Raw genomic sequence first — 15,704 nt, 5'->3', positions numbered from 1 at the left:
TATCTGGTTATGAACCATAACTTGACAAGTTATGGCCTATTAATTTCTATAACTAAAAAATGACCTATATACTTTTTTAAACTTTTCATATTGGCCTATTTTCTATTATTTTCCTTTTATGTAATTAAGAAGCCCATGAAATGTCCAGGTCCTAAAAAATAATAAATAATAAATAATAATAAAAAAAAACTTTCCATACCATCCATACTCATGGTGCATTCTGCAATTTCTCATTGGATTTACTATTTAGCATAGGTAAAACCCGAAAAAGCCCAAACGAGAAAACCAGCTCATACCCAAAAAGCCCAAAGCCCCAAAAGTCCAATCACGTGTAGACCACGTCGTATACTTCATTTCCAAAAACTGATGCGACTGGCACTTTTTCTGTTGAGCTGCAAAAATAACGCTCGTCTTTTATCGTATCTCACCGAAACTAACGCCATGGTTTCACTGCGCTTCCCGTTCTCGTTTTCTCAGCCCCCAAAACCACCCCACATTCCCTCCTCCTCCTCCACCTCCCGTCCATTCAATGCCGCCGTCGTTGCCGCGTCCGCCGCCGCCGCTGTCGCCGGAGTCGCTGTCTACTCTAAAGACTGGACCAAGCCAGGGCACCCGTTTCTCCAAGACGCACTGAATTTCTTCTTCGCCAATCGCTCGCTGCCCCTCTGGGGTTCGCTCTCTCTAAACGACTCTTCAAATTCGGTTGTCGATTCGAGGACCGGCGTTTCGTTTCCTTCGGTTCTGGCCGGTTCTCGGCAGCTTCTTGGAGTCGGGATGAGGAAGAAGAGAATTTTAGGGTTGAAGAACATCGATGTTTACGCATTTGGTAATTGCTTCTATCTTCTATCTTCTTTCGCTATCGATTATTTTTTGCATTTAAATGAGTTTGAAGAACCAAATTACTAATTTTGCTCTTCCCAGTGATGTTGAAGTGAGAATGATTTGCATTTGCGCGGTAGGAAAATTGAACAATTGCTCTAGTTATGGTTTTCGATTATTTTTCTTGTTTGCAGTAACTATCATTTTGTTTCTCTTTTACGGGATATGGTTAAGAAAATGCATGCTTTATCTACAAAAAAGTTAGCAGATAATAAGAAAAACTCTTTCTATAGAGCAGGTTGGTTTACTAATGCCTTGATTTGCCTACATTACAATAGGCTATATTATACTTGTATGTGAATTTCTTACTGAAATTGAGTAGCGTACTTACATTGTACTTGTGCAATTTTTTTTTAAACCCCTTTCTCTATGAACTTAGAATGGCTAGTTATATGCATTTTGACAGGCGTTTATGCTGATTGTAATGACATAAGGAAGTTTCTGGGTGAAAAGTATGGGAAATTATCCAGTTCTGAGATCACGGAAAACAAACAGTTCAGTGATGATCTGCTGGAAAGTGATATAAGCGTGACTGTGAGGCTTCAAATAATCTACAGCAAACTGAGCATTCGATCTGTTCGCAGTGCATTTGAGGAGTCAGTGGGAAGCAGACTGCGAAAGTTTGGGGGATCGGATAATGCAGAACTGCTTCAGAGGTAAATCTCGATCTTTATCAGCAACTGGCAATTTGCCACTTAAATTGTGAATAACATAATGTCGTGTGATGTATGTTGGGAACCATAATCTTTTTAGCTTATAGTTGCAGCTGGTGGCTACTCTTGGTTTTGGAAATGTTTGCATAGTAGTATAATGTGAGTTTATCAGAGCCTAATGACAAAGAAAATTGCAGGTTCACTTCCCAGTTCAAAGATGAATACAAAATACCACGAGGATCTGTGATAGAACTTGGAAAGGAACAAGGCCATGTACTTCGAACAACAAGTAAGCTGTTTCTTTATAATGCACTTCTCTTTCTTTAACGTTTATGGCAACGTTTATGGCAGCAATCCAGTCTCTTATTAAAAAACCGTTATGGTTACAGGACTTTTATTTTCCCTCCCCCTTGGTTGTGGTCATACAACCTGCAATTCTCTAACAGAGGATTTGACAAATAAAGAGAAAAATATGATACTGTTGACAATTATTCGCTTTTCCATGGGATCGTTTTATATGCATAACAAGTCGTTTTTGTTCAATGGAAGGAAACGACATGTCCTTTATTTCAGACGTCGTTTGCTAGGACTAAGAATCGTTCACTTGCACGTCGTTTGAATTAGTGATAATCAAGTCTACAGTTCACACGTCTTTCTTCTGTGCCAAGAAAGATTATGTCGTACAATGGTAAAACTGAAACGTAAAGCAGCATGTCGTTTTCCTGGGATGCGTTTGCCCCTCGATAAAGAATACATGTTTTAATTTTTATTTTATTCTTCAAACGACATGTATGCTTCCTTTTAGTGAGAAAGTAAATGTCTTTTTTCATTATGTTTTCTTCTGGATGAAACGACATAAATGTATGCAAATGTGGTTAGTGCTTAAATCAATAATCCACCTGTCGTTTTCTCCAGATTTTTAAAATTTCCACATTAAAATAGAAAAGCCATTGTGTCATACAAGTTTTCATTACTCCATGTATCTAACTTTCCATTTAGTCTCAACTGTTAACGTTGTTAACTATGTGCAGTTGATGGAAAGGATGTAGGAAGTATCGAAAGCAAACTCTTGTGCCGGTCAATTCTTGATCTATACATCGGTGAGGAGCCATTTGATAAACAAGCCAAGGAAGACGTCAATTTCAATGTGGCTTCTCTCCTTCAGAAGTAAAGTGGGCCAACATCCAAAGCTCTTTGAAACTCGCCACTTGTTTTTATCCCTTTCTCGTAAAGAGGATCAGATGGTAATACGTTGTCTTTATCACTTAATTGTGCACAACTCATTGAATTTTGCTGTTCTTCTTGTGTAGTTTGAACCTTAAGAAGATCAACTTAAAAATCTCATAAGAAACGTGAATATAGTTCTTTCTATTATTCAAAGTCTTGGGGGTGAAAAAGCATAAATCCATTTGAACCATTTTTTCCCCCCGTAATTGTATTCTGTTCTGATCATGTAATACAAAACTAACGGTGCGTCTTATATAAACAAAAAGGTAATGTTGTGACTTGTGAGGCAGGCGAGACAAAAATGGACATGCAAGTTATCCGCAAACAAAAAAGGGGGGCGTTGCTACAGGGAAATCTCCACCATTTACATCTCATTCACTATACTTTCAGCAACTCCTGAAAGACAAGCAGAAGATGCAAATATATAAAAGATCAGCACAAATATATACCAACCGTATTGAGTTGAAAAGAAAACAACGTACATATAATACACAATAAAGTTCGCCTGGACAGTACCTTCTCTTTCTGTTTGAAAAGAGTTTCAATCTTCTTCATATACTCATCTGTCAATTTCTACACAAGAAAACAGCATAGAAAGCATGAGTAAGTTTAGAAAAGAAAAGGAATGTATTTATAACATCTTTTAAGTTTTATAAGCTAAATACGAAATGAAAGACTAAAACGCAGAAATCAGTGAAGAATGACCAAAAGATAGATGTCGCTGGAGGTATCAGATGAGGGTCTTTATGGAAGGAATTGAAGTTACCTGCAAATCACTAGACAAGTCTTTGACATTATCTTCAGAGAGCTTTTTCTCCTGCAAAGTTGTGAGCACGATTAAAGAGGAATTTAAAGCAAAAACGAAAGAAGAAGATGGACCAAGGTAATAACCAAACAGTTGGAATGAAAAACTAAACCATGAAGGAATTTAATGATATAAACCTTCTCAAGTTTTTCATAGGCTTTTAAAGCATCTCTTCGTATATTCCGCAACGCCACCTATAGCATTTAGCAGAGGTCAATCATGGTTCCATGCAACTTCAGCAGGGAAAAAAAAAATCACCTTAACATTCTTTCAAATATTCAGATACATTTACAAGTCAATCAGTCTATCGTTGTACAAACACAACTATAAAAATTTTAGACCAAGCATACTTCTCCAACATGGGCCATGAGCGGGGGAGGGATACAAAATGGCATTGCATAATATGGTCAGTGAACTTACCTTACAGCCAAAACTACTTAAGTCCTAAAATGTTCTGTGGTAATAACTTGACAAGTCACAACAACTTAAAATAGGGGAGTTTCTGCAACCATCCAAAAAAAAGCCAATGTACCTTTCCTTCTTCAGTTTGTTTCGCCACAACTTTTGACAATTCCTGCATTGTAAGTATAGAAAATACACTAGTTGGATTCTTTAGAAGTACCTTTTAAGTGCTTTATTGATAATACATCTCATACGTAATCATACGAAGAGGTGAAAGATCTCTAAAGTAAGAGAAATTACCTTCCTTCTTTCTGATGTTAGTTGTGGGAGGGTCAATCGTATTACGTCACCATCATTGTTTGGAGTCATGCCAAGATCAGAACTGACTATTGCCTTCTCTATAACCTTTAAGCTGAATTGCATGTAAAAAATAAAAGAATGATATAGGACAGAATAACAGAAAGCACAAGGAATCTCAATACAGAATAATTTAATGACAGGACATTTTCCTTTACACCAGCAAAAACCGCGTATCTCTTTGGTGTCAAAGAGAGAGGCAGTAAAACTTCAAGCAACTTGCACCAGTTCACCAAATAACTGATCTTACCAAGAAAATGAAACAAAATATTTAGTCCCGACTCTACAGTGTCAAAAGACCGATTGCAGAATGCAGAATGCTCTGCCTTCTGCACATCCTAACTCTTTCCATACCCTTTTTAATATAAGAAATACCTGGATTTGTCATATGGCTGAACCAAGAGAGAACTTGCATCAGGAGTACTGATTTGTGCAATGCTCTTCAAGCTAACTGGACTTCCATAGTATTCCACCTAGAAAAGCAAGGTGTAATAGAGATAAGTGCCTCTCCAAACAACATTAGTAAGAAGCTCCAACAGATCACCAAATCAGAAATGGCTTTACCAGAAAATGGAAACTTGCAAGTTTCGACAATTACAGAATTACTAATTGTTATAAAGCCTAAGTTGTTAGGAGAGTGGAATCATTTGAACTCAGAATCTCAAATTCTAATACTATGTACAGTTTACTATTTCTCCAAAAGCTTAAGTTGTTGAGGATGGGCCGAGACTAGTTTTATATTCTAACAAAAGTCGACTGAACTCAACACAAATACTTCATGGTAAATTAAAAACAAAAACTTTGGTAATAGAATGAGAGGCATTGCTTTTAATATTGGATCTCTTAAGTATACTCCTGAAACACAAAACTAACATAACAGACCAGTAAACTGATCCTCACCTCTATCTTGTCGAGCATGGCCGGGTTTGCTCTCCCCGTCCTAACGGAGTTGAAGTTGGTTCGCACAGTTTCAATAGACTTTTCCATCCTCTCTTTCTGAAGACCAATCAACATTGTCAGAAACGGGTACAAATATCACCACAATCTCAAAACTAAATAGACATTGGAATCTCTCCAAGCTAAGCCACATACTAAACGAAAATCAACCATCAAATAGAAGAAACTCACAACATCTTTCTCAATCAACGATTTCTCCGCTTCAATTTCTTCAATAGTAGCAGCTCTCACGACCCCAACTCTGAAATAGAAGCAAATGTACCAACCAAACACCCAATAACTCAATCTAAATCTGAGCAATCCACATATCTTACACTTACTCAAAAAGTACAAATTATACGAAAAAAATCAGAGAAAATCAACTTGCCTCTTGTGTAAAACCTGCCTCGTGATAATGGGCTTTCCCGAAAACTTATCCGTACCATCCCGAAGCCTGACGTAGCTTGCAGCTGAGCCCCACGAGCACACATTAACCCTGCTCGGCATACATTTCGCACAAACCGGTCCTCCGCCATACGAAGCTGTAAAATTCGCAAAGTTATAAAACTACCCATCAAGCTAAAACCAAACAATTATAAATCTTCACAAGTGTTTCTGGAATTACAAGGAAGTCTCCTTGGAAATTTGTTCTTTCAATTCGAAAGAATGGTGCGAACAGAATTGTACCTCGAAACGAAAGGACAATTCGGAGAGGGTTTTGGCTGGGTTTAAGGGAGCACCGTACGGGTGTTGGAGGAGAGAAAGGAGTCGTCGCCATGAGAGAGTTGCAGAGACGAAAGTGAGAGAAAATTAGTCGTGGCCCCTTTGCCAACAACGAGGACTGGAGAAGAAAGCGGGGAAGAAAAGATTGTTTTAACTATTGTGGATAAGTTTTGGTTTTTCGGCTTGTTTGTGTTCTAGAATTATGTAATCCAGACACGGGATAAGAAATATTTTGTGCCAGCGCAAGAATATGCTGATTTGGATTTGGAATCCTCATTTGGTTGGAAATAAAATCCGAAAAATACTCAACTAAATGGACCTATTAAAAACAATTCTCGACTAATTAAAAATTTCAAAATTTTTAGTTTCAAAATATATTTTTTTTTAAGGGGTCAAAATTTCATTGAATGTCATTCTCATAAAATTTAGGAAGAAAAAGGGAAATAGGTCAAGACTTGAAATGTCACAAAACAATTCTCGACTAATTAAAAATTTCAAAATTTTTAGTTTCAAAATAAATTTTTTTTTAAGGGGTCAAAATTTCATTGAATGTCATTCTCATAAAATTTAGGGAGAAAAAGGGAAATAGGTCAAGACTTGAAATGTCAAGTAAATTATTATTAAAAAAATTTGGTTAAATTATTATTATTTAAAAAGTTAGACTATTAGAGATACGGAAAATGGTGATGAATGTTGTATGGAATTTCTTTTAAACTAATCGCAATATTATCATGAAAAAATGGCTTTATCTTCCAAACATTATCCTAATATTGAGTGAATCCAATGCTAAACAACGTAGCATAAAAAATAAAAAAAATTTAAAAAAAAAAACAGTGCTTGATTATAACCTATGGTACGCAAAGAAACCATAGTTCATTGAAATTTCAAAAACAAAAAGATAGGATTTTCCCAAGTCGAAATTTATCTCTTAATCTATTCCATGAAATATTTTATTTTATTTTATTTTTGAATTAATTTGAAATATGCTAAATACACCATTTCTTCGTAACTATTCTTTTTTTTTCCCCTCGGAAACAATATGATCATCTAATAATATTTTACTAGAGAAAAGGACGATAAAATTACGTGTTTTTCTCATTGATTACTCTCACATCGTATATGGTTCTCCTAGATTCTTGCCAGTATCGACTTCCATTTCATATCACCAATATCCCAGATTTGATTTTCTAATTGGCAACTTCAAAATCTCAATTATAACAGTTATACCTTCGGATTCTTAGTTCCGGATATTAGATATTTTATCCATTTAAAATTAAAAAGATATTCCCTAAGCACGAATAAAGTAAAAAATAACTAAAAGGAAAGTAATATTTTCCTCCCAAAAAAAATATATTTTGTTTCCAAAAGTTTATCCCTTTGACTGCAATTTATATATATATATATATATATATATATAGGTTTCTTGTTTCGGATTTTATTGATCATAAGCAACGCCTGTAGTGCATTTTCTATTTTCATCCTTCTTCTCTCTAACAATCTATCTGAAAACTCTTTTTGTTTGGTTAGTATGGCTTTTGCTAAGAGTATTTCAGTGATTTTGATGCTGCTCATGGCATCATGCGGCGTCTGTTTTGGTGTCGTTTATAGAGTTGGTGACTCTAATGGGTGGACAAACAAAGCCAACTTCAATTTCGAGAATTGGGCTTCCTCTAAGAACTTCCATGTTGGCGACGTTATTCGTATGATTTTCTTCTCTTATTTTGCATCTATTGTGATCGTTCTTTGATTCTTATATACTTAATGAAATTTATGGGTGCGATTGGTCAAAATAATTTTAGTTTTTTTGTATGAAAATGAAAATAAAAACGTTTTCAATCTCAGACATGAATCGTTTTTTAAAATACGTTTGGTAGTTTTATTAATAGATTGTTTTCAGTATAAAAAAACTCATTAATCTTTCTCTTTCCTCGATAGAGGAGAAAATGAAAATAAAAAATAAAAAATTTCTCTTATTTTATACTAAACCAAAAAATCATTTTCATTTCTGTTTTTTATCTTTAATTGTGTCAAACGTCATTTTGAAATCGTTTTCATTTTTTTCTCGAAAAAAATGAAAAACAAAAACAAAAACAATTTCAAAAACGGAATATATTTTTCTTTTCGTTCTTTTATGAATGCATAATTTATCGTTTGTTTCATTGGGTACAAATAATGATTAGAAAATAAAATAAATTTGGCTTTTGGGGTCTTTATATTGCTTTTGTATTGTCTAATATGTAAAATAATTATGTATACGTACGTGTGGAGATTTTCATGTACTAAATGTGTATTTTATGCATATTTATCGGAATTAGTTTTGCAAAGGAAAATGTATTTTAGATTGTTAGAATTATTTATATTCAATTGTTTCGCTTCTAAATTTTTCATAGAACTGAATGAAATTAAAAAGATCTTCTAGCACTTATTTGAGTACGTAAAAATTAAGTCTTTATTATTTATCTTACTGGGCAGTGTTCGAATATGAGTCCGGAAAGGATAATGTGTCGAGAGTGAACCACGAGGACTTCAGAACATGCAACGTCAAAAATCCAATCCGCGTGAGGGCGACCGGACATGACTCTATAACCATCAGAAACCCTCACTCCCACTTGTTCTTCATCTCCGGCGTCCCCGGCCACTGCGAGGCAGGGCAGAAGGTTGACATTAGAGTTGCCCCATCCGATTCTCAATCAAATGTTTCAGCGCCGTCTCCGGATTCCGCTCCGACCGCCAACTCGCTTGCCCCGGCCCCATCCCCAAGTGCTGCTGCTCCATCTCTCCTGTCTAGTATTCAGCTCTACATGGCTACCGCCGTTCTTGCATTTTTTGCTTTCTAGGGTCTTTTATGTTTTTCTCATTAAACTTTTATGTCATGTTTTTTTTTTTTAAGGTTTAAGTTATTTGGTATGAAGATTCATGTTATGGTTCAAATTATGTGATGATATTCTATGCAAAATTCTATGTTAGCTTTGTTTACCTTTAACTAATTCAAAGCTAGTGGTGTTCTGAAAACAGTTTCTCTTTTTTTTTTTTTTTTCTAGAGAGAGAGGGAGAGATAATCATCTAAACGTGTTGATATTTTTTTGATAAAAAAACATTGTTGATATTTTGGAGGCTGTAGGGTTACGATCTCAGATGTGAACATTCATCCTTCTGATATGCAATACGTACTCCCCCGTTGACCTCATGTGTCCCCCTAGGGGCCGGACTTCTCTGCATGATATTGGGCCAAAAGCCCAACCTACCGACACAAACATCGCATCTTGTTAAATATCATGGGCCCTGATGATCATGACCCAAACAGCTAGCAATCGTTTCTCTTTCTCTTTTTCGTTCTCAGTGGGGCGTATGCCGTGGGATGCGATGATTGTTGTTAAACTTAAGGATCATAGATGAGATATTATTGATTTTCTTTGCTATTTATCTTTAAAATGCACTAAAATGATAGAAAATAACATTTCTTCTTCGGATTTTGACATGAATTACATCATATGTGTTCCTTCCATTTCAGTAAGCATATCAATCCAGCAGTGCTAGTAATATTTAATACTAATTAACTGTCTGTTTTAAATTAATCATGTGATCATGACATCAATCATCTATACCTTGCGATAAGACATGAAGTTAAAACCCAATCTAATCTAATTAATTGGTGTATTGCACGTCTAAAAGATTCTAATGAACTTCAAAGTCATATCATGGCCGTCACAACCAAACTTCCAACAACTGTTTCAAGGATAAGAGCAAAAAATGGAAAAACTAATTTAAAAAAAAAAAAAAAAAACAAGAAAATGAGATGTTAACAAACTATATCTAATTATTTATCATATCTTATTTGAGATATATATTCTCTTTAAGCAGTTTTTAACGATAAGATGTGGCCCAGCAAAGCATGTAATATGATCAATCCCGAAAAAGACGTGAATAACGAGTAGTTTTATGGTGTTGGGACTCTAATTCATGGCACAATCTTTGTTTGCAAGTTTATCGTTTCACCTCACAAATTCAAAGTTCGTGAGTAATTGTATCGAGCTCGTATTTTGTTTCATTTTGCAACTCCAACGTTTAAAATATTCGCAAGTAATCATAGTCTCAACATCGGCGCAGGGAAATCTTCTTCCGGCAAAATCAAAGAACCCGTTAATTAAATATATGCATAGATTACAATTTACATGTATATCCACATCCCAAAGCTTGATAGGGTTTCAACAGTTGAACAAAAGTCAACAAAAAAGTAAAGTGAAATGTCCTATATCTGCTAGAAATTCGTTTGCTCGTCCGGGTTTTGATATGTACATATCTTACAAGACAAGACAATTATGGAGTATCTTCCTTGACAATGAAATATGATACTATATGAAACATGTAGCCCATCCCTTCCTATTATCTTTACTTCAATTTTTTGACACGGTACCCTATTGTCGTTTTTCCATCTGATCATATGGGGTTAATTCTAAATTAAACCATAGTCACTTCAATGTTTATTTCACTCCCTTTCTTTAAGCAGCTTGATAATCCATTTCCCCATTTTTGTCGTCAACTATTGAGGCCCTAATTTTCTTTCTTCACAAGTCAATTAGGATTTACTACCAAAACCCTACACACGAACACCAAGACCCGTTTAGTTCACTGATTCGAGTTTTTAATTTGAGTTGAGATGTTACTTTATGTGAGAACTTTTTACTGTAACAAAAAGTTAGATGTGACTGTTTTTTAGAGTTTTTTACTGTAGCAAAATTCAAATTCTGAACTCAAATCGGTAAAATGAACGGAGCCCAAATATAGCCACAATAACTTAAGGTTATATGTCTCATTTAATTCATAAATTTGAACATAAAAGTTTAATTTAAACATAAATTTAAATATTACGAGAAAAAATACTGTAGTAATTTGAACTTATACATGAAATAAAACATAGTATATTTTTTTCACCAAGTAGGAAGTAAAGAACACACGTGTGAGCCATATTTGTGAGAATTGTGTGGAGAACTGAGAAGGGTATGTAAGCCTGGCGTACGAAAGGTGTTTGTTTGCGCATCTCCCTCAAAACCTCTGTCTTAGACGTAAATTGACAAAGATACACAACCAAAACTCTCCTCGTTGTGCATTGTCCAATGTACGTATTCTGACTTTGGCCTCCCCATACAAGACATCGTTAAATGAACTCCATCCTCTTTCCCTTTGTCTTGGAGCACAGATCAAATCACAATTCTATGTCCACCATTTTTTTTTTTGTTAGGTCAAAAAGAGAAAAGAGATAAATATGTATTTACAATGTCGTTTCTTCTTTTTGCTTTTAGCAAAGTACCTCGACACAGTACGACTAAAAGGACTCACAACATAGACTCGTATTGGGCAAGTTCCGTGGTGTTTCACCTTTATTTCCCGTCTGCTTCCACAATTAGCATCTAATTATAATAATAATCTGATTAATTAATTAATTAATATTAAATACTAACAGAAAGCAGCAAAACAGTATACGATGAGAAAAGAAGCGCAAGCCGAGCCGGCTGAAAAGCCGAGGTTCGCGCCTCGCGTAACCCGATAACAACACGCGCAGTTGCACGTGCAAGAACAGTACAAAAAATGTAAAATAAAACCGTGATTTACATAAACAATATTTAATTAAAAAAACAAAGAAGAAAAAATTTGTTTTATAAAAAAAAAGAGAGTATTAAAAGAAGCGACAAGAGGAAGCGCACGAGTATAAAACCACACATCTAGAGCAAGCACATACTCAACTTTTCTCACTGTTGTGTTTAAACTCTCAACTACTCCGACTCAGAGCAACACACAGACACAGAAGAGTCCCTGAGAAAGAGAGAGTTTATAAAGAGAGAAAAACTGAGAAAAGTGAGTTCTTGCCACAATAGCATTCTTTCGTTTCATCCCCCATTTAATGCCTCTCAGCAATAAAGCGTGAACGCTCTTCGCTTTTAGTTTTTTCACGTTAATTTCCATCTCAGAATTACCAGCAAATTAACGAACAGTACTACTCTTCCCTCGTAGCCCACATTCGAAAAGCTCAGATTCTCTCTCTCTCGAGAGAGAAAACTTTCGTTTCGCGCTATCTTTTCTTATACCATTTTCGTTATAATATAGATATAAATATACGTATCGATACAGGTAGAGAGAAGAGGGGGGATAGAAATGGAGCTGAGTAAGGTAACCCTGGAGATCTTCACGAAACTGGAGCAGAAATGGCTCTCCCACTGCGAAACCACCAAGAAGACGCGCATTCTCAGCATCGACGGCGGTGGAACCACCGGCATTGTCGCCGGAGCGGCTCTGATCCATCTTGAGGACCAGATCCGTCTCAAAACCGGCGATCCTCACGCTCAAATCGCTGATTTCTTCGATCTTGTTGCTGGAACAGGTATCGGAGCCATCCTCGCGGCCATGATCGCCGCGGACGATGGTTCTGGCCGTCCTCTATTCAACGCAAGGGAGGCGGTGAATGCCATTGCGGAGAAGAACCCCGAGCTGTTCAAGGTCAAGCTAACTGGAGTTTTTCGCCGGCGGCGGAGATTCTCCGGCGTGAGCATGGAGAATGTGCTCAAGGAGGTGTTTAAGAGAGATCAGGACGGGAAGGTATTGACTCTGAAAGACACGGTCAAGCCTCTCATCGTCCCGTGCTTCGACTTGAAGAGCTCGGCGCCGTTCGTCTTCTCCCGCGCCGACGCGACCGAGTCGCCGAGCTTCGACTTCGAGCTGTGGAAGGTCTGCCGCGCCACGTCAGCCACGCCGAGCCTCTTCAAGCCGTTCAACCTGAGCTCCGTCGACGGAAAGACGTCGTGCTCCGCCGTCGACGGCGGACTCGTGATGAACAACCCGACGGCGGCGGCGGTGACGCACGCGCTCCACAACAAGCGCGACTTCCCGTCGGTTAACAGCGTGGATGATCTGTTAGTCCTGTCGTTAGGGAACGGCCAGCTGATCGGAAAGAAAAATGTCCACCGCCGCGACGGCGATTGCTCCACGTCGTCGATTGTTGACATTGTGCTCGATGGAGTTTCCGAGACCATTGACCAAATGTTGGGGAACGCATTCTGTTGGAACCGTACGGACTACGTCCGAATTCAGGTGTGCATTTATTGCCTTTCTTGTTCTTTGCTTCGTCCCACGCAGTCTTTGTTTGGTTGCATAGAAAACGCGAGAAAAAAAAGAGTAGAGACTGAATTTCAATTTTCTTTTTATTTTTAGTTTTTTCTGGTTTCTGACGCCGTTATGAACCGTGCAGGCGAATGGATATGGGAGTGAAGGGTTAGTGGGGCCGAGAAGGAAGGAAGAGGAAGTGGAAGTGTTGAAAGAGAGAGGGGTTGACTCGTTACCGTTTGGCGGGAAGCGGTTACTGACGGAGACTAACGGCCAGAGAATCGAGTGTTTCGTTGAACGCCTTGTGGCTTCCGGAAAGACCAGCCTGCCCCCCAGCCCCTGCAAGGAATCTGCCGTTAGCCCTCTTGCTAACGGCCGTTAGATTGTTTTTGCCTGGATCTTACCCCCTCTGGTTTATATATATTTATATTTTTTCCTCTTTTAACTCTGTAAGACTGTAATGTAAACCAACGCAGGTTCACTTTTTTTTTTTTTTTTTTTTTTTTTCAATTGTATCTCCGTTTTAAATAGCTTCTATAATAACAGCTTTTTCAGTTATTTTCTTTCTGTAATATAATATAAGGAGAAAGAGAGAAATAAGTTAAGACCTGAGATGAATTAAAATTAATAGGTCAATAGTTTACATAAGTTAATAAATAGGTTAAATTACTTCTTTCATAACTTATCTGGTTATGAACCATAACTTGATAAGTTATTCACGATTTTTGTCTATAATTTGTTTAGCTATAAACCATAACTTGACAAGTTTGTCCATAACTTATTTGGTTATAAATCGTAACTTGACAAGTTATGACCTATTAATTTCTATAACTAAAAATTGATCTATATATTTTCTTAAACTTTTCGTATCGACATATTTTCTACTATTTTTGTATAATATATTGCAAACACAATGACATGGACATGCACTTATAAAAGTGAAACAACAAATTAACGCAAGGGAAGGCCCACAATTAATCCAATATTGTTTAAGAAAGGTTGCCTTTACCAATAACGGCCTTTAACGTTTTCAATAATCTCGTCTTTAACCAAAGTCCTAGTTGTGACAATGTGATTAAACAGATATCAAATAGTTACAATTAATTTAACTGACCAGGCCGGACCTACACTATCCTCCAAATCCATAACCATTTAGGGCTCTTTACACAGATAGTAAAATTCAATGGTAAAGTTGAAATGTAGAAAATTTCCTGAAATGTTATAATAATAGAAGTTATTGATATTAATAAGATAAGAACTATATGATTATACAGTATAAAATGTGATATTATTGTGATAATGAAGACGTAAATTTTTTGTTAGATTTCAATTTAAGGTATGCAGTGTAACGCCAACTGAAAATGTCAGACGTAAAATGGGGTAAACACTGCAACACCTTTTTGCAAATCTCCTAACAGTGGATACATGCAGTAACATGGATAAGGAAAAAGGAATCAAATCCTGCAATTAGGTAAGAAAAGATATATATTGTACTCTAACGAGTACTCTTTGCAAGTGACGACCCAAATCCTTGGATAAATTTCACTTTAATTATTCTCCCACCCCGAAACAAACAAAATAAAAGTCACTTGTTAGTCCTCATTTTTGGTATTTGTACTCCTCTGAATTTTCTTCTCTAACTTTTTTTTTCTTCTTCTTTGGTCGGTAGGTTTGATGGTGAAAAGCCTGTGTAGAACATTGCCGTACCCCTCAACTATTTTTGCCAGTGGACAGTGCCACTGGTTTATATCTTTAAACCAGCACTAAAAAAAAAAAAACGACCAAAAATTTGCCCGTCATTGGCAATGAGTTTTCTTTCTTCATGTGTGAATTTTTAATTAAGCGTAAGATACTTTTATTAGTTATTAGGTAGAATATACTTCCTCACCGCCATATATATTATCTTTTAATTGAGCGACGGTGACATTAAGTAAGACAAGATTCATGTCTTGAAAGAACATTGTTAGCTTTCAAAATTGCTTAGCCAACCTGGTTGATGTGGACTCTTTGTAGAATTCAACGGTTTCCACAGTGTTGGCACTGATTGGCTTTTATGGTAACTCGGTGCGAAATGGGGTTTGGCCGACCTCATCCCAATTTGAGCTTTGGAATTTTGTTGGAAATAAAATCGCTTTTACTCTATACAACATATATAATAATAATAAGGGACATTCTCCGGTAAAATTAAGTAAAAATTTTATGTCCGTTAAATCTGTATAAAATCACGTAAAAATTAAAAAATATATAAATTTAACGGTTAAAAAAACTTATCTTACAAGTACAGCGTACTAAAAATTATCTTTAGGGGAAAATAAGGCCCCATCTATTCTTGGCAATATTGTTTAAGATTTATACATATATATCGAATTATAGGTAGTCATTTCCATCATTGTTCCTAATATTATTATTTAAGGTCTCGCTCGTTTTGCAAATTTGAGTTGAAACATGATATTTTTTGAGAGCTTTTAACTGTAACAGAAAAAGTTAAGTGTGTTATTTTTTAAGAACTTTTAACTGTAAAAATTTAGAGCTAAAAACTCGAATCGGCGAAATAAACGATGCTTAAAAATAGTTTTCTAATTTGAAATTCCGGTTGTTGTGCACATAGTTAGTAATAAATTCATGCA

At 36.3% G+C, this 15,704-nt stretch overlaps 4 protein-coding genes across 4 annotated transcripts; 3 read left to right on the top strand and 1 right to left on the bottom strand.

The window, feature by feature from the left end:
- The first annotated feature begins 399 nt into the window (after positions 1 to 399).
- LOC21407791 (fatty-acid-binding protein 1) lies at positions 400 to 2,792 on the top strand. Its single transcript, XM_010092106.2, has 4 exons — positions 400 to 826; positions 1,286 to 1,535; positions 1,730 to 1,821; positions 2,564 to 2,792. The coding sequence occupies exons 1-4, from the start codon at positions 442 to 444 to the stop codon at positions 2,701 to 2,703; spliced, it is 867 nt and encodes a 288-aa protein (XP_010090408.1). The 5' UTR covers positions 400 to 441; the 3' UTR covers positions 2,704 to 2,792.
- Positions 2,793 to 2,873: 81 nt separating this feature from the next.
- Positions 2,874 to 6,097, bottom strand: LOC21407790 (ribosome-recycling factor, chloroplastic). Its single transcript, XM_024161591.1, has 11 exons — positions 5,947 to 6,097; positions 5,648 to 5,801; positions 5,452 to 5,521; positions 5,224 to 5,319; positions 4,699 to 4,796; positions 4,267 to 4,378; positions 4,097 to 4,138; positions 3,702 to 3,758; positions 3,526 to 3,576; positions 3,276 to 3,332; positions 2,874 to 3,155 (listed from the first exon to the last, which is right to left on the bottom strand). Exons 1-11 carry the CDS (start codon positions 6,035 to 6,037, stop codon positions 3,138 to 3,140), a joined length of 846 nt encoding a protein of 281 aa, XP_024017359.1. The 5' UTR covers positions 6,038 to 6,097; the 3' UTR covers positions 2,874 to 3,137.
- Positions 6,098 to 7,510: 1,413 nt separating this feature from the next.
- LOC21407789 (mavicyanin) lies at positions 7,511 to 8,819 on the top strand. The gene is made up of 2 exons (XM_010092104.1): positions 7,511 to 7,682; positions 8,455 to 8,819. The coding sequence occupies exons 1-2, from the start codon at positions 7,511 to 7,513 to the stop codon at positions 8,817 to 8,819; spliced, it is 537 nt and encodes a 178-aa protein (XP_010090406.1).
- Positions 8,820 to 11,741: 2,922 nt separating this feature from the next.
- On the top strand, positions 11,742 to 13,553 carry LOC21407788 (probable inactive patatin-like protein 9). The gene is made up of 2 exons (XM_010092103.2): positions 11,742 to 13,065; positions 13,223 to 13,553. Exons 1-2 carry the CDS (start codon positions 12,133 to 12,135, stop codon positions 13,457 to 13,459), a joined length of 1,170 nt encoding a protein of 389 aa, XP_010090405.1. The 5' UTR covers positions 11,742 to 12,132; the 3' UTR covers positions 13,460 to 13,553.
- The last annotated feature ends 2,151 nt before the right edge of the window (positions 13,554 to 15,704 follow it).

The sequence above is a fragment of the Morus notabilis genome, unplaced genomic scaffold (assembly GCF_000414095.1).
Source record: "Morus notabilis unplaced genomic scaffold, ASM41409v2 Scaffold137, whole genome shotgun sequence".
Classification (NCBI taxonomy): Eukaryota; Viridiplantae; Streptophyta; class Magnoliopsida; order Rosales; family Moraceae; genus Morus; species Morus notabilis.
Note: the sequence above shows the minus strand (reverse complement) of the source record. Positions and strands in the feature narration are given on the sequence as shown.